At 35.5% G+C, this 23,483-nt stretch overlaps 2 protein-coding genes and 1 long non-coding RNA gene across 5 annotated transcripts; 1 reads left to right on the top strand and 2 right to left on the bottom strand.

The window, feature by feature from the left end:
• Positions 1-767: 767 nt before the first annotated feature.
• Positions 768-13,588, bottom strand: eve1 (even-skipped-like1). Of its 3 annotated transcripts, XM_052553296.1 has the most exons (4): positions 13,458-13,588; positions 3,479-3,960; positions 2,962-3,203; positions 769-1,640 (listed from the first exon to the last, which is right to left on the bottom strand). In XM_052553296.1, exons 2-4 carry the CDS (start codon positions 3,480-3,482, stop codon positions 1,212-1,214), a joined length of 675 nt encoding a protein of 224 aa, XP_052409256.1. In that variant the 5' UTR covers positions 3,483-3,960; positions 13,458-13,588; the 3' UTR covers positions 769-1,211. The 3 variants fall into 3 exon arrangements, with proteins under 3 accessions (XP_052409257.1, XP_052409256.1, XP_052409255.1); XM_052553297.1 differs by lacking the exon at positions 13,458-13,588 and having other exon boundaries at positions 768-1,640; positions 2,962-3,200; positions 3,479-4,056; XM_052553295.1 differs by lacking the exon at positions 13,458-13,588 and having other exon boundaries at positions 3,479-4,054.
• Positions 13,589-15,477: 1,889 nt separating this feature from the next.
• hoxb13a (homeobox B13a) lies at positions 15,478-17,234 on the top strand. Its single transcript, XM_052553294.1, has 2 exons — positions 15,478-16,217; positions 16,569-17,234. The coding sequence occupies exons 1-2, from the start codon at positions 15,554-15,556 to the stop codon at positions 16,814-16,816; spliced, it is 912 nt and encodes a 303-aa protein (XP_052409254.1). The 5' UTR covers positions 15,478-15,553; the 3' UTR covers positions 16,817-17,234.
• Positions 17,235-21,542: 4,308 nt separating this feature from the next.
• LOC127953930 (uncharacterized) lies at positions 21,543-22,872 on the bottom strand. Its single transcript, XR_008153370.1, has 3 exons — positions 22,630-22,872; positions 21,929-22,182; positions 21,543-21,641 (listed from the first exon to the last, which is right to left on the bottom strand). It is a non-coding gene; the product is annotated as an uncharacterized LOC127953930 (long non-coding RNA).
• Positions 22,873-23,483: the final 611 nt, after the last annotated feature.

Raw genomic sequence — 23,483 nt, 5'->3', positions numbered from 1 at the left:
AAAATGTAATTTATTCCTATGATGGCATAGCTGCGTTGCCAGCAGCCATTGCTCTAGTATTAATCATTCTAACATGCTGCTCAGGAAACATTTCTTAAAACTATAAATGTTGAAACATTATTTATTTATTTATTTATTTTTTGTGGAAACTGTGGTTTTGGTGAATGTGTGAATAGAAGGTTCATCACCGTTTATTTGAAATAGAAATCTTTTGTAACAATATAAATGTCTTTACTGCCATTTTGTATCAATTTAACACATGCTTTCTGAGCCAAATGATTTTATTTCAAAACATGTTTTAACTGTATTTGTATGTATGTATTCATGCATTTTTAAGTTCGGCTTGAGTCTGTTTTGCAGCCACTGTCATATTTTCTGCATTAACTCAGGCTTTTCACTTGCAGACATTATTTATTAGAGCAAGGTCTGTGAGGCTCAGACACTCCTGTCCACCTGTTCATGTTTTGTCTGGTTACAGGCTGTTTGATTTTAGATTTTCAAGATCATAATTCAGCAGGTTGTGTCTAGGATGGAGTATAATGACAGGAGCTTTGTGTCTGTAAGTTGAGAAGTAGTCTTTAAGATTAAAGTGCTGTTTGGTCAACAGGTAAACTAGGACAAAAGTGTTGGTGTGAATTATTAGAGTTGTGTCGGCTGTAGAGGCTTGACAATGTTAATGAGTAGAGCATTAATTGTTTTCTATCCTTCTATACAGCCTTGTTATTATTATTAGTTTTGTTTATCCGACAAAGAATAGGCAGAAATGCATCAAGTTAAATGTTTCCATAAATATTTTTAATAGTCAAATTTGTCATATATATTTTGGAAAGCATTATGTACACAAGTTCATCTATGCCACAGTGTTCAGGTGCAAAAAAGTGCCAATAGATGAAAAATGTTTACGGACAAACTTCAAAAGATCAAATGTTATGAACGCAAGCAAAACTGTTCTATGGGAAGATAAACAACAAAGCAGCTGTTCATGGGGAATGATATCTAGATTATGAATTACTGTACAGATGCATAAATACAACAGCCTTAAACCTTCATAGTACGGCCAAGAAAATTTTTCAAAAACTATGCTTTTGTGTCCCACAGAAGAAAGAAAGTCATACAGGTTTAGAGTGACACGAGGGTGTGTGAAAATGATCAATGAACTTTCCTTTTTGAGGAAACTATCTTTTTAACATGCCAAAGATGCCACTATTCTTTTATCGTGAAGCACTGCCAAAGGGTTTGGGCTGTGTGGCTGTCCTAGCTCCCCCTCTAGGTTTAAGCAAGTGGTCTGGTCTCCAGTGCAGGCAGTGGGGACAGTGGCATCCTGCAGGATGGTGCAGTGTCTGGACGGGGGAATAGAGAGCAGGCTGTGGAAGTCCACTGAGCCAGGGGTAGGTCGAGGGAGGGAGCTGAAAAGTGTCCACTGGCCTTGTGGTGGCACTGTAGGGGTTTGTATAACCTGAGAGGCTAGCCATGCCCAGATGGGAGTATAGATGAAGGGGCGAGCGGGGTAGCAGTGGGTAGTGGAGTCCAGCAGCCGCCTGACTCACCATGAAGGAACACAGGTTTGGGTCCAGTGGATTAGGCCAGTTCAGACTGTGACGCTGCCTCTTGTCCTTCATCCTCCTGTTCTGGAACCAGACCTGTAATGAAACAGAGGGATAAATGGTCTTAGTAAAGGACACAGTATGTCCATCGGATTAGGTAATTGTAGATGTACAACACTGTAAAAAATAAGTGTAATTTTAACTGTAAAATTTTGTACAAACGCTACGGAAAAAAACTGATAATAGGTTGACAGTAAGTTCCCGTACTATATACAGGGAAAAACTGTAAAAGATCTAACAAAGCATTTAATGTAAATTTACAGTAAAATTCTGTTAATTATACAGCTTTTGGAAGTAAAAAAAGAACAAATCAATGTATAATTTACAGTCTAAAACTGTAAACTGATATTCCCAGAATTCCCTGCGTGACACTCCACGTTTGAAAGTATTTTGTTTAAATAATCATGTTTTTAAATAGTTCTTGTTATCAGTTATGTACATTTGAGCTTTATGTTACATCTTCTGTTGCTTAATGAAAGTTTTTTGCATTATTTAAGTATCACGTGTGTTACCATGATGGTGTTTTGTGTTTCCATAAATGTGCACCTTCTATATGTTAATATATACTTCTGCTTGTGGTGAAGCTACTTGTGATGAGCTTTGATACTTCATGTGGCTTTCTCCTATACAGTACCATCTTTATTATTATGGTGGTTGTCAGTATTTTCAAGGTACAAAACAGATTTAATTTTGTGTGTTGTTGAATTTACTGGTTTATATTCACATTTTCTTGTTTGTAAATTACAGCTTTATATTGTAAAATTAACAGTTTTTGACGTAAATGTGTTTACAGTTTTCTGTATTTTTACAAAATTATTCTGGCAACCACAGCTGCCAAAAAGTTTTTGTAAAAACAACAAGAAATTTTTTACAGTGAATAAAATTTTCAGTTTCAGAAGGGATGGAGATCAGGCGTCTGATTTTAAGGTTTCTTGGGTTGACTGTAACCCATAGCCTCGCAAGACACACAGACAATCCTCTCTTAAAAATAAAGGTTCAAAAAGGGGGTTTTCAGAGCGATGCCATAGAAGAACCAATCTTGAATTCCCCAAAGAACCTTTCATTGAACAGTTCTTAAAATAACAAATTTTTCTTAGTGTGAAGAACATTTTAATAATCCATAGAACCTTTTTCCACTGTAAATGACCTTTTTATGAAACATGGATGGCAAAGGTTCTTTGTGGAACCATTGATGCCAATAAAGAAGCCTTTATTTTTTTAAGTGTGTAAAGCTTAATATAGATTGATGAATAATAGCGCTTTTTAATGCACTTTAAAAGTTGCCTGTTGGGCTGTGAGTAGCTTTTGTTGGGCCAGAGGTTGAGTGTGGCATGAAAAGGTCTACACCGTGAATTACCTTTATTGTGGTCTCAGGCAAGTTGAGCGCTGCAGCCAGTTCGCATCGTCTGGGTCGTGACACGTAACTTTCTTTACAGTATTCTTGCTCAAGACGGGTCAGCTGCTCCCTCGTGAAAGCAGTCCGGTGCCGCCGACTCTGGTCCATCCCATTCAGCAATGAAATACGAGGGCACTCTTCCTCTCCTGGATCACTGTCAGCATGAGCAACAGTAGACACTGGAGACTCCCTGCCCTCTGCTACTGAAAAGTTTACTTCACATTAGGCATTCGTTTACTTTGCACATAGCACATTTACATTCAGAAAGATGGGGTTTTCAATAAAAGTACAATTTCCTAAATGAACTCGCTACACTAATGTTAATTTTGCACAGTAGGCCTATATACATGTAACTTAAATAGACAACATATCAAGGCAACCAGGCGATTTTTCTAAATAAATAAATAAAAATACAATGAAAACGTGTTTATTCCTCCCCTACGCCTAGTGTTATATATGAATGGTGCAGGCTACTTACGCATTTTATCGTTGATATCCACGTCCGTAATCCAAATATTCCCCAAATGGATTTTCACAAGCTCCTCATCGTCCTGAAGACAGTCCCAGACCAGGCCCTCCCCAAAAAAAGTGTTTATCTCTCGTCACTGCTTGTCTTCAGAGCCAAGTTCGTTTATGACGGGAAAGATGAGTTGTTTTTGTAGTCGCTGTCCACCCCCCTCCTCCCTCAGCTCTGCATCTTTCAGGTCGTCCCATCTCGTCCCTAATGAGAGACGCGCTCTATCCGCCGAGGCGCCGCCGGGGCGCGCGGACAGAGGGAGGTGTTAAACTGTCTTTGGTCTCCGACCGGCCTTTGTACTTTTTTGTTATGGAGAATTAAGATCGACCATACTGTTTGCATACTGTCACAGTGGCTTCCCCGTCGAGATAGGCCAACCCTGATTGTTCCTTGGCGTTTGATGTTTGTATTTTTGGAAGTCAATCATTAGAATCCTAATGTTTCTAAATTGCAGAGGTTTACAGTTTATCATAGACTTGAAAGCGTTTCAGAAGCCGTATAAATAAAAGCTACGTAAGGTAAAGAAGCTAAATAGCTATATATATATATATATATATATATATATATATATATATATATATATATATATATATATATATATATATATATATAAAATAGTAATTGGAAAATTTTCAGAATATTAGAGCATCAACTAATTGAATAATAAACAAATATCGTTGCCAAACAGAATTTTCTGGCATTGGTTAATCTAACAAACCCGAACGATATTTTATTAGCTATTTAGCATTTCCCCCAGTTTACTGAAAAGTCAAAGGGGACAACTTAAAAAAAATGTAGTACTCGTGCTCATGTAGTTCCATAAATGCATTTTTCTCCTGTGTGGAAAAAAAGTGTCCATAATATGTGCTTCAGTGCAGGTACAGAGAGGATAAAAGGTCATGTGACTGCACGCGACATGGATCAGTAATGGGCTTCTCTATTTTACCATTGTGGATTGATTGGACACCTAAGCTTAAATTAAGGCAATGTCACTCAGGCGCCTCTTCTTCTTCTTTTTTTTTCTATTTATGGATTTAGATTTAATATTTAATATTTCAAATCAAAGTAGCCTATATTTATAAACATGTAGGTAGGCCTACTGTATTTTGCGATTCAGTAGGCTATGTCTATTTGTTCCCACTCCTAAACATTCTGGATTATGAGTAGAATAAGGTTTGTAATTAACATTACTCAAGCTTTTAGCATTTCTATTTTAGATTTATTTAGGATTTATTTATATTTATTAAGCATATTTAGCAGTTTATATTTATTTAGTTGGTTTCTCTTTCCCATAGTCTGTAAAACACGTACGTGGCGCTTCAGCTTGGTCTGATATCAAACTAACTGTTGTATTGTTATACACCAGTGCTTTGATCACTTGTCAGTTAAGGGAAAGGCTCCACCAGGGCTATGGCCTGTACCTGGCTGGAGACTGACGCAGATATCGTGTAGAGGTGACAGAAAATTGCCCTAACATGCGCTGACAAACCTATGTGTGTCACAGTGTGTGTGTGTGCCGTTTTTAAAACTTTAGAATACTCAGTTTGGCTGATTTAACGTTTACACGATAACGATGTACTTTTTTTTTTTTTTTTTTTTTTTTTTTTAAGTCTTACGTATACACGACAACGTTTTCAAAACAAAACGATTCGCGCTTACAAATATCTGCTAAAACGGCTAAAACGCTGTATTACATATGCCAGGTACACTGACACCTTGTTAGTAAAGGGTACCTGCAGGGAAGTAACGATTTTATGATGTGTGATGCTGTATGATTTATGATGTAGGCTCTCTCCGCTGTTGGTTGTAATATTGGTGAAGTAAATCCACACTTTGCTGAATAAGCCTTAGGAAACTCTCGGGCAGCGACAACAGTATATGCTCTGCCATTGTTGCGCATGTTTTTTGCGCTTGCCTTTAAAGGGGTCATATGACCTTGCTAAAAAATAACATTTTGTGTATTTGGTGTAATGAAATGTTTTTATGCGGTATGCAGTATATAACACATTATTTTCCATATACTGTAGGCTACATGATCATGGTTGATCTTCTGTGCCCCACCTCTCTGAAACGCATGGATTTTTACAAAGCTCATCATTCTGAAAAGCGAGGTGTGCTCTGATTGGCCAGCTCTCCAGTGCCTTGTGATTGGCTGAATGCCTCAAGCTGTGATGGAAATTTTATATCCCTTAACATATGTGATGCTGTGTCCCGGTGCAACAAGAGAAAACCAATAAAATCCACTACTGAGGTGGCATTTGTGGCATCCATAATTACTGATTATAATGACTTGTACTGTCTTTTTACCTGTTACTTTGCATCAGCGCTGCATAAACATAAAACTATGTCTGCAACTGTGACTGGAGAAACCACAAACAACAAGCCTATACTGTACACTGCTCAAAACTTGTGTTTGAATTGTCACTGGACAATGTGAAGTAAATATGAAAACATACAGTCTGTGAGTCAGAACAGATGGTATTGTATGTAGGCTACTCTTCCAGATTCAGGAAACATCCCTCTGTAAAATGCGTTGAACACAAACAAATGTTTGATTTAAACTGTTCTGAAACAGTGTTGTAAGTACAACCTAACCACTGATTTCTGATTGTGTCCTCTTTTGGAAGCTCTTTTTGGCCGTACAAAGTAGTCTCGCTTTCACAACAAAACACACAGCATCTCAATGACATGGTGGCAGCAACAGCATTACAGTGAGAATAAAAGTTTCTCCTTCTTTCTTTGTATAAACGTTTGGGTGGTCTGGTATGCAACTCTTCACACACAGTGATGTAGAGATGTGGGGGCGTGTTTAACAAGGAATTTTAGGATTGTATATGGATGAGACTTAACTTTTAAAGAGAATATCTCTTTGGATTTGAGACGTTTGTCTTTGCAACTTTGGGGATCTTTACTAACAGCTTGTAACACTCCAAAGATAAAGGGAAACTTGAAATCGCATCATATGACTCCTTTAAAATCGACTCTACACATCTCATCACATGCGCATGACATCACTGTTTTTCCCCTATTGATAGTCTTCATGTGACATCACACACTCATAGGAGCACCCACCTGGAGGGCAAAACAAAACTTTGCTTCACTGTCCACCAGATATTTTTACGCAGTTTGCATTAAGTAATTTAGTAAAATGCAGATAGTAAAAGGTGAAATTCAGTAAACACTTTATTATTGATGTATATTTTGTACAGGCAAGCATATAAGCCCAGAATAAAAACAACAATGTGCAAAGATTCACATTTAATGGTTTCCCATAGAAAACCATTATAAGGAAAACAGTGAACCATTAAGTGGATTGCGTTCATATTCTGACCTCATCTGCTTGCATATGTACACTTTGCATCATTAATATAGTGATTACAGAATTTGATCTTTTAATATTACTGTTGTAAAAATAATAAGGCGCTTTAAGTGTGTTTACATTTGGCGCACTCTTTAATGAATGAAATATTGCGGCGGGTGCTTAATGGCCAAAACATGCATTTAGTTCACATGTTTTGTTCTTTTGAGAAGTGATCTGAATATTTGCGTCTGTGAAACAAATTGAAAATTAATAGGCTTGTGGTACAGTTCTATGGCCCTTTATGGGATATGTGAAGGGCTTTAGGATGATGTGGAAAAAAAATATTGGATTCAGTTTGTTATATTTTATTAGTGTTCATTTATTTTATTAAACTTGATAAATTATTACACCTTTTTATAATTTATGTGGTGTCATGATTTACTTTTGATAAAAACAAAAGTTTATTATTGTATATTCGTTTGGCATTACATTTATTGTACCCTTTAAATTGATTATTGAAAAAACAACAGCAGCAGCAGCAGCATTATGCTGTAACATTAGCTACATTAGCTGTTTTGTTTTTGTGGTTTCAGTATTGTTTTGAAAATACTTGATTTTTAGTCCATACAGTACATTTCGACTGTAGGCCTTTAGTATAGTATATTAGTGCTATTTTTTCTGACCTTCACTTTATAAAATACATTTAATTATGCAAGTCCATCAAATGTTTAGATGTCAACTTGAATGCATTTATTTTAAATAAACGATCAGTTATTCAAAATATTGAAAGTAAATGTTTTGTCTTGATCTATATACTTGGCTGTACAATGAAGGGCAAAAAGTATTCAAATGTGTTATTTTACTTATATGCATAAGTAAAACTTAAGATATTTGAGGTTTTACAATTACTAATATACATATTTGTCAAATATGTATGGATGTTATTTTAGAGATAGGCCAGTATGCTACAAAGTGGCATGTTCACAGCTCATTATGCTTCCAGCTCAAAAGTAGCCCATAGTGTTAAAGTTTAGTCTTCTTTCCGTTATGTTTCTGTTGTCCCTTAAACGCTAGAAAATCAGTAATAAGACATTTACAAGGTTATCAGAATTCTGTTAGTTATGCATGATTTAATCATTATTTTTGCAAAACGGGTCATCCTTTGCAAAACTTATGCACATAATGCACACCCCTAAAAATACCCTCAAAAGTAAACCTTTGTTCCTTATTTAACCCCTAAAAGATTCATAGCAGTGCCTTAAAGGCATAGTTCATCCAAAAATGAAAATTGCGTCATCATTTACTCAGAAGTCCTTGGTCACACATTTCTCACTAAATAGTTGATTATTAGCATTACTAGCATATTGGCTGTTTATTAGTAGTACTTATAAACCATAATAATGCTTTACATTTACATTACATTTAGTCATTTAGCAGACGCTTTTATCCAGAGAGTCTTACAAATGTGGAGCTTTATAAGTAGGCCTTCTAATATTTTAGATTCCCTAATCCACCCTATACCTGGACTTAACAACTACCTTATAACAACTTACAGCAAATCAGGACTTTATTGAGGCAAAAGTCGTATACTGAAGTGTGACCAACTTTTTTATTTTGTTAAGTACAAAGGAATATCAAGAGTTTGGTTCCAAAATGTAATATATCCATTTTGATTAATTGTTTTTTCTTTACCAAGAAAGTGGCAAGATGAAAACCAGTATTTTCTGTTTCAAACTTACACATAGCATCTTTAGGTTATAATAACATTAAAGATTCAAATCCAGGTTTTTATTTTCAAAGATTTATTATAAAATTTTCTCAAAATGCAATAAATTCATGATACTATTTTCTCAAAATGCAATAAATAATTTATGCAATAAATCATAAAGCAAACTGATGAAAATACATAACATAATATGTTGACCCACATATGACAGCCTCTGAACTTGGTCAATACTCATCATATATACAGGCACTGGACAAAAATTATATTCATCAGTCATCGCTTGAAAATGAATTCAATGGGTCATCTTGTTAATGCTATAAATTCAATACAGATATAAAATAAAATTTTTGTCATGAACAAGAACATTAACAATATCACAGTAGACCACAGAAATTCCAAAATGAAAGCATTTGATGGAAATTTATCATTTTATATTAATCGCAGAACCGGCTTTACTGACTAGATGCTCATGACAATCACATGCGATTTATCTTGCAGCCCTTGTTTGTTGATCACATAGTACAAAGTAGATGAGGAAAACTAGGATGCTGGGTGTATTCAGAGCACCACCATTACTGTCTAGAGTGCTGTGGAATGGTGCACTGTGATTGGTTGAGCAGATATAAAAAATGGAGGCTGGTTTGTCCCAGTTTGGGAAAAAAAGGGAGAAAACATGACCAATACCCCTGCGAATATTGCATTTTGCTTAAAATTAAAACTTGCCTTTTTAATAATGACCAGATACAATACTTTTTTTGGCTGAAACGCAATTAAAAAAAATGTTCTGGCATTTATCGTGTTTTGGAACCACACTCTTCATAAACTTTGAATAATTTTGGTAAACACTCAGTTGACTTCCATTTTTCCCCACACTATGGAAAGCTAACGTCAACTGTTTGGTTAATAGCATCCTTCAAAATACCTAATTTTGTGCTGAACAGAAGAAAAACACTCGTATAGGTTGGAACAACATGAGGGTAAATGATGACAGAATTTTCATTTTGGGGTGAACTGTCTCTTTAAGTGTACATATTACTGATTTAAGATAGGCCTACTACATTTTCATCTTTTAAGGGTATTGTCCCAGTGACAGTCTGTTTTATCTGTACCCTATGGTACATGTTTTGCACATTGTTTGAATGTAGAATTAAAGTGTTTTCATAAGCACTTCAGTTTCTTCTTAGACACTGTACAGTTACAAGTGTGCTGCAGTAATTTTATGCTATTACTGTATGTTTTTATTGTAGCTTTTTTTTTTGCAAATGAAAGAATAATAATAAAGATGACAAAGTTTATGCATTCCTACTTTAAATTTATTAATCTTAATGAAGTCACAGTAATGTGCTATTTTAAGGTATCATGTAAATACATAATGAACATTAAGCACTCTTAGCAAGCGTGTCTTGCATGCATTTGAAGAGCATTTTTGGTAAATGTAAAGTTTGAATGTTCCCACACTCTGACTGCCATTAATATCACTCATGATCAGACAGCTGTGAGAGTTTCGTTGTCTATGAAGTTGTTTGGATTAATGTAATTTATGATATGTTGTCTAATGTATTTAGGTATTTTAGAAGCAAATTAAGAGCGTAGTAATCAAATATTTATATATTTACATATTATTTTTATATAAAAAAAATTTGGAAACCAAGCAATCTGCACAGAGGTCCATGGTTGTGGTGCTTTCCAGAGGGGCTGCAAGTTCACATTGCATAATTGCATTTAAGGCTTAGCATTCAGATATTTTGACGCAAAATATTTTCCAATCCTCTCTTTTTTCCACAGAAGTAGTCTCTTTTTTCTACCTTTCCACTGTAATTTAAGGCCCATATTCCACCAACCCCACAGAAACTGGCTTCAGTGAATTATTACTGAATGCAAATACTTTATGGTCATAACAGCAGAGGTAACTTCTCCCATCTTTCATCCTATTTTTTCTTACTCTTTCTTTTTCTGTCTACCATTTTTACTGAAACTCATAGGTCTCTATACAGAGATTGTGTTTCAGTGCGACATTATAAATAAAGAAAGTCTATTTAATTTATTTGTAAGGTTATTCTTTTCACCGTTTTAGGCTATAGATGTCATTATCAAAAACTCAGGGACTATCCTGACTGAATTAAGATGAAGCATACATTGTCCTAACATCATCACACAATGTTTTATATATATATATATATATATATATATATATATATATATATATATATATATATATATATATATATATATATATATATATATATATATATATATATATATATATATATATATATATATATATATATATATATTTCCTTGATACTTGTCATGTCTCCTATAATAATGCTGTAATAAACTTTTGGCCTCTGCATTTAGTCTTAAGATTTTTATTATTTTGATTTCATCCCTTCTATTGGTGAATATATTAATTCTGAATATTCTGTATATTCCTCAAACCAATCGGCCTTTAGGATAGATATGCATACAGTATCTGGCCATTTTAAATTGTGAAAGATGAATTTCTTGACATTTGTTTTTTCAAGTTTAAAAACTATTTTCAGTGTTTAAAACTATAATGTGTCTGGGTTTAAAAAGTCACTCTCGATTTTTCCAATTCCTTGCGCATTCTTAAACGAAAGAAAGATCCAAGTAAATGCGCCTCTGGACAGATTGAGGGATGCGGCGCTCATATTAGGAATGTTTGATTTAACAGGATGGAATTCTTGTTGCGAGCTCAGCTTTAAAAAGTGGATCTATAGCCATCAATGGTGTTGCTTGAACATGGATATCATTCTTTCTTTTCACTACAGTATTTCTAATTTTGTCGTCATCATTTGAATTGATTTGAATTTGATATGTAGGTGCTTGTAACATTTATGTACATCCAGATATTTTAACGTAGTGTGTTCACAATGATATTTCGGAAACTGGGACTAATTGAAACTATAAATGTAAAAGTAATAAAATGTTATGTGAATTATTATTATTATTATTATTATTATTATTATTATTATTATTATTATTATTAGTAGTAGTATTAGTATTAGTATTATTAGTATTATTAGTATTATTGAAAGTGGCTTAATAATTTAGAGTTGTGCAGAAGAGAAGGCGAATATATCTATGGACACCAACATCCGCATCCTCACTGCAGCGAATTGCTCCACATCTTACAAGTGTAAAAATAAACTTTTTAGATCTGTTTTGCGTTGTTATAACTGTAACTAATAATTCTAAATTTGCAATATGTGACTGCCATGCTACAGCCTAGGTTAATAGAGCAGATTCGAACCTGACATTGAAGAAGATGCATGAGGAATATGATGAGTGGGAGCCGCTCACTCACTTTATTTATTTATTTACAATATTACAGGGTGCATCATATTTCATGTGAATAAAACGTCACCGTTTAATATCGAATATAGTCTCTGATAAACTGTCTGAGTTATGATAAAAATTATTTTGTTTGGCATACTATCGAGTGGTCGAGGGCTCGTCATAATTGGCGCATTGTTTGTACGCTTAGATAAAGCATGCTGTAAAACACAAAGTAAAAAACGTAGTCCATATGAGACATGTACAGACTGCGTGCTTTACACTAATGTTTTTTCTTAAAGTGTTAAATGTCCCCAACCAACTGAATTTGAAATGCCATGAGAAACATCTTTAGTTTTAATTATTCAAAATTCTATATTACAATAAGAGGATCAAAATACATTTAGCTATTTAATCAACAGAATTATTTGTCTTGTGTTTCCGTTACAGATAGAGTTGAATCAGCAAAGGTCAGATCTCACAAAAAAACTAAATATTATCTCGTCATTTAGTCTATACTCACCCGCATGTCTTTATTACGTGTAGCCTCTCTCACAATAATAGGCTATATTTAAAAAAATGTATCTAGTGTATTTTTGTCCATACAGTGAGGATCAATTGTCCATTTTCATTTGGACCCCAGCGATATTCAGAATATGTTCCACGGAAAGTCACGAGGGTGAGTACATAATTAAATGTGTGATCAGTGCTCACAGTAATACATAAATGACAATAACAACAATGTCTATTGTTTTTCTAAGATATTCACTTTTACTGTAGCCATAGCCGCCTGACTCACAAAGTACCTACAGCAAACTGCATGAACTCTATCATTTCCATGAAGAGATCACGTTCTCGCCTTTGTTGTCGCTTTATGGAAACATACTTGCACTGGGTCTATGCAGAAAAACGTTCAAGCCGTGAAAATAAATCTATGCAGGAAAAAGTTAAAAATGTGGAAATAAATCTATGCAGAAAAACGTTACAAATATGAAATACTAAAAAGCAGTTTTGTGATATGATGCCTCGAAGCGTGTCGCTGTATTTTTCAATGTGAAACGGCTGTTTTTATTGAACATTACCAGCTCACTAAACGAACATGAAACAGTATTCATTATATCTCGTGGTGCATGTTAAATGCACTTATACTAAATTACACTAAAGTTTTTTTCTTTTAAACCATTCACTAGTGTTTGATGTGTATCAAAATTGCGATTTAGAAAGAGAAATGAAAATTTGATTTAAATACATTTGCACAGAAACGTTCATGGTTCTCCTTGATCTAAGTGTGAAGCATCTCATTAAGCGTGCAGACGTTGACACTGGTCTAAATCTAAACTGTTTGTCAAAGAAACGCCGCGCATCATCTGTAGGTTAGCCACACTTTTGTTTTGTTTAAAAAAAAAATATTGCTTTAGATATAATTAACGGTTCACATTAAACTTTATGTCAGTTAATCTTAAGCTTACAGAGCAAAACTATTCATTTCAAGTTCGCGTATGCGCTCTCTTTACTTTTCATTTACGTATTCTTCTTCTATCATTCCTGCAAACTTTTTAGTTTACATTACGATGGAACGGTATTTAATGTGTTAATATGCTGATTATCCCACTTACTCTGTACATAATGAATTCATATGTGTCTGTCTTCCGAAGATGTAAGTTTATTAATGCTGGACGCGAACTGTACAGTTTCGTGTAAGACCCCTAGCACGTGGGCAGGGCGTTTTACAACTAAACCATTATGGCATTTCCTGGGTACAGTAGCTGCCTCAAGCTCAACGTGTTGTGAGGTTGCTCAGCTCTCACTACAAACACAGACAGGCTCGTGCCCTGAACCCAGAGTAACAGCTGTGCACTGGCAATGGGAATGCACTGATGATTCACAGTCTTTAAACAACATGAAGAAAAGACTAGTGAATTATTTTCGTCTTTTTTTAGGACAGATAAGTTCAGTTTCAAGTAAGTTAAATTACATTCTGAGTATGACTGCTTGAGCAATATCTTTAAAATTTAAGCTATTTTGTTTACCTGCAGACAGTTTTATTATTCCACCTTGATTCAGAGACCTTGAACTTGGATAGTTTGCCTAAGGAGGCACAGCCTCTATCATTGGCTCCTAACAGGCCCTTCAGGGAGGGCTATACTCATCCCTTTAAACTTGGCCTTGACCTTGAGGGCCTTTCCTGACCTCTATGTAAAGACCACAGTCTGGGGAGGTGTGTGTGGGAAGATTAAAGGGGAAGGCTGTTGTTCCATGTACACAATTTTCATTATTTATTTCCATACACAATGACGTTTACATTTTTAGCCTCTGAAATTATACACACACACACACACACACACACACACACACATTTGTTTATTTTTTATTTCTTTTTGATTTTCCACATTGATGTGTTATTGTATTTTCTCCTTTAGCCACATCTTTTTTGTTGCTTGCCCTGATGGGGTTTGCTTTTTGCTACAGAATCTCATTCACACGCATCTGTATTCATACGAATTTGATTCTTGATTTGTTTAAAATCTTTTTCATAGGATTATAGTTTCTTGAGGTAAAACGCTGAGTTTTGTTTGAAAAAAGAGGGTTACTGGTTTAATCATTTGCATTTTTTAAAACATGTTTTTAGGTGAAAAACGTCCACTCACTGATAAAATGTGATATTAAAATGAGCACAGTTTTTTTTAGAAACCTTCCCAACTGCAAAATCTGTAATAATAATTTATATATTTGGTAAAAATGCTAAAACGCACCAGAGTGGCGATAGAGACCTTTGAGTAACAGCTGAATAGGGAACCATTTTGGAAGTTTTTTGCCTTTTATTTCAGCGGATATTTCAAGTATGACATTTCATAAAATGGTACGAGGGGTTGTTCAAGCATATGTATGAAAAAAGTTATGATTTTTCATCTTTTATGGTAATGATGAATAATTTATACATTTGGCACTGCTGATTATGGGCCTTTAAAATGTCTGTAATGATTTAAAGGCATTCCAGCGTGTGCTTAGCCAATGTGTAATTAAATCCTAGCTAAAAAGTATGACCCATTTAAACATTTCTATTGCTTTTTGCAATGAGATGTTGGTAGAAATCGTTATAGCATTTGATGATCAGCAAGGGAGCTGCCAGAAATATATCTATTTAAATTATAATATTTTCAGGCAAGTATGCGTCTCTCTTCAGTTCAGATGACATATTCAGTGCGTAAGATGACACACGAATAAATATAATAAACAAAAACTTTTAATAGGTTATCAGCATATATTGTTATAACATATATAACATAACACACATTTGTTAAACGAAATTATTAGGATTACAATACATTTTCTAACAATGAATTAACATTAAAATAACAAATAGCAGCATGTATGCAGATGTTATAAAAAAATAAGAATGCGATAGATAGCTCAGTGAGTTAAAGAAAAGGAAGTGTATTAATGCATAAATGCAATGCAACAATAATGCAGTATTTGAAGACAACTTTTAGACATTTAACCAGGGCTTGACAAAAAAGAAAAAAAAAATCTTTTGACATTCTTCACTCAGGGTTTATTTTATGCGTCACGTGGTACAGCTCTTATCCAATGAAGGCACTGCAAAGCAGACTGAAGTCCATTGCGTCAATGCAGCTGTACCAATGTAACTGAGTGTCCTGCTTCGGACTTGAGTCTTTGCAACATAATTTTCCGTCCGAATGGTGAGCGTGCTATGACCACCTCCCTGGTCCTGAATCCTCGCTGGGCGGACACGGTTATGTTTCTGTATGAAAACAACTTGGATGAGCTGAAGAACATGGAGGGTCTGGTTGGAAGCGGCAATTTTGCGGCCAACCAGTGCAGGAATCTGATGGCCCACTCGGCTTTGAGTGGCCACCCGTCTAGCCTCGTCCACGGCTCCAGCTATTCCACTGTGGACGTATCGACTTCAGCTTCTGCAGAGACGGGCAAGCAGTGCACACCTTGCCCAACAGTTCCTCAGGCCTCGTCCACCGGTCCCATCCCGTACGGCTATTTTGGCAACAGCTATTATCCTTGCAGAATGGGGCGGGGTTCCCTCAAGTCCTGCACGCAGCCGAGTGCACTCAGCTACACTGCAGAGAAATACATGGACACCCCGGTCACATCTGAAGAATATCCTAGCAGGGCTAAAGAGTTCGCCTTTTACCACAGCTACCCCAGTCCCTACCAGTCCATGGCCAGTTATTTGGACGTGTCAGTGGTACAGACGCTTGGCACCGGAGAGCCGCGACACGACAGTCTCCTGCCTATGGATAGCTACCAACCCTGGGCTCTGGCTAACGGATGGGGCAGTCAGATGTATTGCTCCAAAGACCAGAGCCAGGCGGGCCACCTCTGGAAGTCTGCATTAGCAGGTACGTTTGAATTATTTCTCTGCTGAAATGGGAATGTTCAAAATAAAAAAGCTTGCGCTTTAATGTATTTGCAGAATGCAAAATGAAATTACTCTTCTGGTCAGACAGAAGACAGATTTTATTTTTAGACACAGGTTTGAAATTTCAGAAACAAGAGAGTCTTCATTTTATAAAGAACACAACTACTACACGTTTACATTAAAGTATCAATTTAATCAAATAGCGTCGAAAACGAGTTCTTAATTAAATTGATAACTCTGGAAATCTGCAGATGTAAAATTTGTTGAAATGCAGTTTAGTTAGAAAATGAATGAGCCCGTTAATAATAAACCTTTTTGTTATTCGTTCCAGATGTTGTGGCCCACCAACATGACGGGGGCCAATTCCGTCGAGGTAGAAAGAAGCGGATACCGTACACAAAAGTACAGCTCAAGGAACTGGAGAAAGAATACGCAGCCAACAAATTCATCACAAAGGACAAGAGGAGAAAGATTTCAGCGGTAACCAACCTGTCCGAGCGTCAGATCACTATTTGGTTTCAAAATAGGAGGGTTAAGGAAAAGAAATTCATTGCCAAAGTTAAGAACAGCGCGCCATAGTGCAGAGCTGAATCTTTGTTTTTCTCGGTGACTTGAAATTCAGAGAAGCAAAAAGTCGTCTCGAGGACATTTCTTGGACTGGGACTGAATGTTTTCTTTTCCCAGCACATTTACACCAAACAAATAAAATGGATGGACTCAAAATCGAAATGAAATGGAAAAACCATGAAAGGACAATATAGCTTGTGAATTACGCACGTGCCTGCCTATGTGTAACTGTGTTCGTTTAAAGTCTTTTTGTCCTATTTAGCTTGCATTTAATGTTAGGTATGTCAATGTTGTTGTTGTTATTGTTGTTGTTGTATTAGTCTTGTAGCTTATTACCCAATACCTGTCAGTACTTACAATATACTATGTTTATATCGCTTGTAAAACACAATAACATATATCACAAAGCTTAATAAATGTGTTAATTCCATTCTGTGTTTTCTAGCAAAGTAAGTCATGTCTTTATGTATTATTCTTATTGAGCATTGCGTAATTACTCTTTATAGTCCTCTGTTGCAAAATTAATGCTGTCATTGATGACAATGTCAAAGAAATCAACAAACATTTTCTGCCATTATTGTGAAACTGTTTCAAAACTATTTACAGCACTTTGTTTTTAATTTCTAAATAGGCCCGCTGTCTGGAGGCAACTTTTGCGTAATTTCGAAAGCTATGCATTTATGGCAATGTCAAAAATAGTATTTATCTCTTGACATTTGACATCAGATTGGGTCGTATGATTCATCAGAATTATCACTTCGGTTATTTTAGCCTTCGGAAAGTGAAGACCTTTATTGTTTTACAGTGCGCGGCGTTTGAGAAAGTAAATCAAAGCGCCCTAGAATTGTTGTTAACATTTTAAATATATGTTATGATATTTTATAACAAAAAGCTGACAGTCGCTGTATGTCTCCTAAAAGTTTTCATATATATATATATATATATATATATATATATATATATATATATATATATATATATATATATATATATATTGATAAAGGATGCACACTGGTTTTTAATCTGAATGATAGGGATTTCTTCCTCGCGGTTAGGGTATAGCGGCGGTGTTTTGATGTGGGCAGAAAAGGAGAGGGCGCTCGACTACAGAAGATGCAGCCTACTAAATCAGCCCTTAACCTTGACCTTGAAAGTCACATGCTTAAAGATAAGAAATAGCTTTAGTCTTTCCCGAAACTATGAATACTGAAGAATACCCATTCAAACCACAACATATTCCCACGTTCTGCAGTTTGCTTTATTTTTTTTTACGTTTGTACGCAATTATCTGTCAATTCCCTCAAGCCAAATAGTTATTTTATAATAAGCCTGCATGTATAAGTGTATGCTGAAATTATGCTATGGGTGTTTTCTTATACCGAAGTATAATAAGCTAACTCTTGAGCTCAGAAATGTAAAGTTACCTCTTTCCTCACCATAGATTTATGTACGATGATCTCGTTTATAGTCTCCAGCAGGCCTAATTTACGTTTCTGACCAAGTCTGAGCAGTTTAATTGCCAGACAGTGAACACAGCCGCAGTCTATTGCCTTTGCTACCTGCACTTAATGTCGGTCTAGATTAGGAAGGGTGTAAAAGGTCCGTCGTTACTCAGCGGCTTCACGTTGTCACCTTCGGCAAGCTCCAGTCCTCTTTCAAGTTGTGTTATTCCTTATTTCTTTATTCTGTCTACATCCGCGGCTGTAAAGGGTCAGCATAGAGAGGTTTTATATCCTACTTGCATCGATTTAAGTAACAATGGAAGGATGCTGATAGCCTACTGGTTAAATTGTAGCCCTATTATTTGGAGAAAAAAATTATCACATCTTCTGCGGTGGTTAGTTCGTTAGTTCTCATGGTCACGACGTAAAACTGAAATGCACAGTTTATAGTCAGTGCAGTAGTCTGCATTTTGCAAATAGATTTTGAACATTAAGCTTTAGCATAGCTAGGTGAAGTGATTTGATATGAATATCGTTTTTAGCTTCTCTCAAACTATAGCAATATTCACAGGATGCCGTGGCTCCTGGTGTAATTTTGTTTCGATCTTTTGTTAAATTTAGATTTATTTTTTAATCGGAGCATAGAAGCGCACAAAACGGTAACAATTTTAGGAGTCCTGAATCAATAAAACATCGTCACTTCTGTTGGACGTCAGCGGGTCTGTATTTATTTCACTATATTTTCTAATGATGTTTTCGCCAATTATAGTAAAACGTTAAAATATTTCTAAAATTATTTTGCTAACGAATCAATCCATTTAACTCCTACCTTCCCTAGAAAGCACAGGGGGTCATAAAATGTCCAAGTCCTTCCTTACACTTACATTGAACTTGACAAAGCTTTCAAACAAACGGTGCGTCTGCTTTTAAGTTTACATTGTGATTTAATGGCGACTCTATTTTCTCCTTTGAAAACGCAGAAAAGCGCAGACCTTTCCCAATTTCAGGACTAACAATAAAACTGCCACTTTTGTTGAGAACTAAAACTCTTACTTTGTTGTCCTTCTGAATAAGATTCGACCAGAAAACCAAACAACTGGAGACATGTCTAAATTTCGCCTATGTACACTCTAAAAACTGCTGGGTTGAAAACAACCCAATTTGGGTTATTTTGACAACCCAGCGCTGGGTCAAAAAGGGACGAACCCAGCGCTGGGTTATTTTAACCCAACCAGTTGGGTTATCATATTTAACCCAGCCTGCTGGGTTGCCATTTTTTATGGTTTAAAATGACTATATTGCAGGGTTTCAAAAACCAGAGCGGGTGTTTTTTATCACTGTATTTCAGAAGGAAAACTACTGTATTTAGAAAATGTTCGATATCATTTCGCATGTGCTTGATAAGGCAGCGTTTGTGAGCTCAGCACCGCTCTGCAGCCGTTACCGGAGAAACCTACCTCTCCCGCTCTTAGCGCCTCCTGCTGGCAGAAAATAAACTCGCAGAGTGCAGCCATGTGGGGAAACAATGCATTTCTACGTTAAAATTAACCCAAATTGAGCTAGGCATTAAACCTACAAATGTTGTTCATTTTAAATATCACTTTTACACACAAATAATAATTATCAAAAGGAAAATATTTATTAAAAACATGAGAAAAGTCAAAAAGTAACATGTTAGAAGAATTGCAGAAAAGGATGGAATTAACAGCTACAGAGTTCATAAACAAAGCATTGAACATTTGATGAATATAACTTAAGATCAAATTGGACTTTGTTCAATTGTATATATTGTATAAAAATATACGAAAACACATACAATAAATTTACAATTAGTTAGGTTTTTTTCCAACTATTCTGGCATGACAGTACACAAATAAATCACAACATTAACTTTGATATTATAACATTTAACAGACGCGTGTGTGTGTGTGTGAAAGAATGTGAGCAGGTGTATGAATGACAGAGTGTAAACTCTTCTACTAAACAACACAGAAAAAGCATTTAACTTTTTTTTTTTTTAACAAATTATACACTTACAGTTTGTTTCATAGTCCATTAATACAGATCATGCATCACGGTCAATTTTCATGATCTCTTTAGCATAACTGATGTAATCATGAAGAAACTCCATCAGCACAGCATGTGACATCTTCTACATCATCCAGGGCAGCGTCCTCCTTTAAAACCACCGCTGCATCAGTTTAGGGCAAAGAAGATTCTCCTCTCTGACCAGCATTCATCCCAGTCACCGCCTGTTCTTCATCAGTGGCCTAAGAGAAACACATTTGAAAAAATTAAACATTTAATTAAACTATCCATTTTCAGGTAGAGGTGTATTCACATCCGTAAGGATAGGTAAATAATCGGTTTTAAAGTTTCAACACTTTGTGTGGTTGTTTAATGTCTCAGTCTACCACAGCTCTCATGAAGTCTATAATGGCAGCACTAGTGTGAGGACATGCGATATTGTTTGAATAAATATTGCTTTCAGAAAGCTTCTTTACTGAAACATTAAAACAGACATGACATTCACATACCTCACAATATTCACGTACATGGAGGGCTGCTCTTCAAACCGTTAGTTCACCAAATAATTAAAATGTTCATAATTTACTCTCCCCATGTTTTTCCAGACTCATACAAAATCTGCTAATTTTTTGGAAAACGTATGAATATATTTAATATTCTCTTTTTGTGTCCTCCATTGCTGGTCTGGGAGAACAGTATTTTATTTTGAACATACATGTTTGCTATCATATAATTTAAGATGTATTCATATATAAATATCAGAATTTACTTCTACAATAACTCTATATTTACGAAGCTTGAAAATACTGATTATCTAAACTATAAATGGATTAACAAATATTATGAGAAAACTGAAAATATATTAATTTATGTTGTAAAGACAGACAAAAGTCTTATAGGTTTGGAATGACTTGAGGGCAAGTAAATTATTTTTTGTGTGAACTTTACCTCTAAGAGCGAAGACCAAGAATAATGACTCTCCAAATCAGACAAAACAACTCCAAACTTGGTTTGATTTCTGCAATAAAAAACACAGACATCAATGGTATTAATGAAATGAGCACGTAATCACACTGTTGTTGCATCAAAATGTGAAGTAAACCGGCAGGAGACAACAGAAAAATTTATTTTCTAAAAATAACTTGCATAAAATCTCAAAGGAATGATGCTCTCCCATGTCTCTTGCTTTTAACATCTACAAAAACAAACATTATTTTACTCTTAGTAAAACACAACAACAACTGATAACATGAAATTATGAAGTTTACTTGCCTTAAACGATCTTTCCCTCTCTTCAGAAGAAGCTGAGAAAACCACCTCCTCACACAAGCAGACTTGTGTGTCCTTAACTCCAGTTAGTTTGAGTTCTGCAAAGAGGGACATCAATGGTTTCAATAAAATATTAACATATACATACATATATATATACATACATATATATACACACACATACAGACAAACACAACACATATATACATATATATACACACATATACATATATATATATATATATATATATATATATATATATATATATATATATATATATATAAAATCACACTGTTTTTGCATCAAAATGTGAAGTTAACAGGCAGGACACAACATAAACATTAATTTTCTAAAAAAAAAAAAAGTAATAATAACTTAACTTACATCAGTCTCAAAAGAATGAAGTTATCTTGTCTCTGGATTGCAACATCTAAAAAAACACACACATTATTTTAGTCTTAGTAAAAATAAAGATAACTTGATGTTATTCTGAAGTTTACTCTCCTTAAACCGTCTGTCCCTCTCTTCTGAAGAACACCTCCTCCTCATCCTCACACAGGTCTGTGACTCCTCACACAAACAGCTTCTGTGTCTTTAACTCTCAGCGCGAGGACAATGAAGACACAAGCTTGACAAGTCTGAAATATTACATGTAAAACATACTTTTAACAGTTACCACTTCAACAGCCTCAAAATAATTATGCTAGTCTTTACTACACAATGCCGTTTCCTTTAGGAGACAAACATACTTTCAGTTTAACCGCGAAAAAAAAGACAAATTCACATGAGCGTAACCGTGACCATAACCGTCTGTTAACGCCTCAAAAAGTACAGATAATGTTAAATCTTATGTAAATGACAAAATACATTCACAGACGTTATATTAAAAGTACATCCTCCATTCAGTACCGTTCCATGAGGCAGTTAAGACCTCCGTGTCTGAGGCGAAAACCGCGTCCGTTTTTTTTTAAAATATATATATATAACGTTAAGCTCCTTTGTTTCCGCCTTTCATAAAACCTTCCGCCTTTCATACAACCGGGTAAACAATTAAAGATAACTTTACATTTTGAATATTTACTTACCATAGTCTTTCACTCGCTTCTCGCTTCTATCACGCTGAGAAAATGGCGGCTGCTCGCACTGGAGACGTACGATCTTGACGTGACGTGCGTGCTCTCCTTCACGTCCGCGTCCTCAACCCAGACCCGCTGGGTTAAAAAAAATTTTTTTAAACCTTATTTTCAACCCAAACTTGGGTTAAAACATCCCAAAGTCCTATCCAACGGCCTCAACCCAGCAGTTGGGTTGAAAAAACAACCCAGCGTTTTTTAGAGTGTAATCTCTGCAATAAACCGCAAAAAAGTATCTACAGGCCATTGTGCAAATGAAAATGAAATGTAAAATTAGCATTGAATATTGAAGTTATATTTAGTTTTTGTCTGCATGAGGATGCAGTATGTCTTATTATATTCCATGCATGCATATAGCCTATGTTTGTGTTTAAATGAATAATAAAATGCGACAATACAGCGATGAGATTTTGCATTTGCTGCCAGGTGAGGAATGCTATTTGAGTGAGGAATGTCAGACTCATCTCCCTCAAGTTCACGTCCAGACCTCCTCCCCCACACTGGCTCTTGCCTCTAGCCCTAAAACAACTCTTCCCCCACATCTGCGTTTCGGACAGGCTTTTGTTAAGCGGCGGACTTCACAGTTGAACTTGAGACATCTTGTAAACAATAAGTAGTCTGGACTTTGTCTGGCCAGAGGTTGTCAATAGCCATGTAGAGTAAAGAGAGGCCTCCGGAAAAATGGAAGAGGAAGCGGCTTCACACGAAAGGCCCCCAACGATGGAGAAATGTTCACGGTCACTCTGTGTGATGATTGATATATTGGCAGTGTTGTCATGGTACAGTTGGTCAGCACTTAGCCAAAT

Source organism: Carassius gibelio, chromosome B3 (assembly GCF_023724105.1).
Source record: "Carassius gibelio isolate Cgi1373 ecotype wild population from Czech Republic chromosome B3, carGib1.2-hapl.c, whole genome shotgun sequence".
NCBI lineage: Eukaryota > Metazoa > Chordata > Actinopteri > Cypriniformes > Cyprinidae > Carassius > Carassius gibelio.
Note: the sequence above shows the minus strand (reverse complement) of the source record. Positions and strands in the feature narration are given on the sequence as shown.

Coding starts and splice junctions, on each gene's coding strand:
- eve1 (XM_052553296.1), bottom strand. Junction 1,641..2,961: donor TGCCTGAGACCACAATAAAG/GTAATTCACGGT, acceptor GTTTCATTACAG/GTCTGGTTCCAGAACAGGAG.
- hoxb13a (XM_052553294.1), top strand. CDS start 15,554: ATGACCACCTCCCTGGTCCTGAATCCTCGCTGGGCGGACACGGTTATG. Junction 16,218..16,568: donor CTGGAAGTCTGCATTAGCAG/GTACGTTTGAAT, acceptor TATTCGTTCCAG/ATGTTGTGGCCCACCAACAT.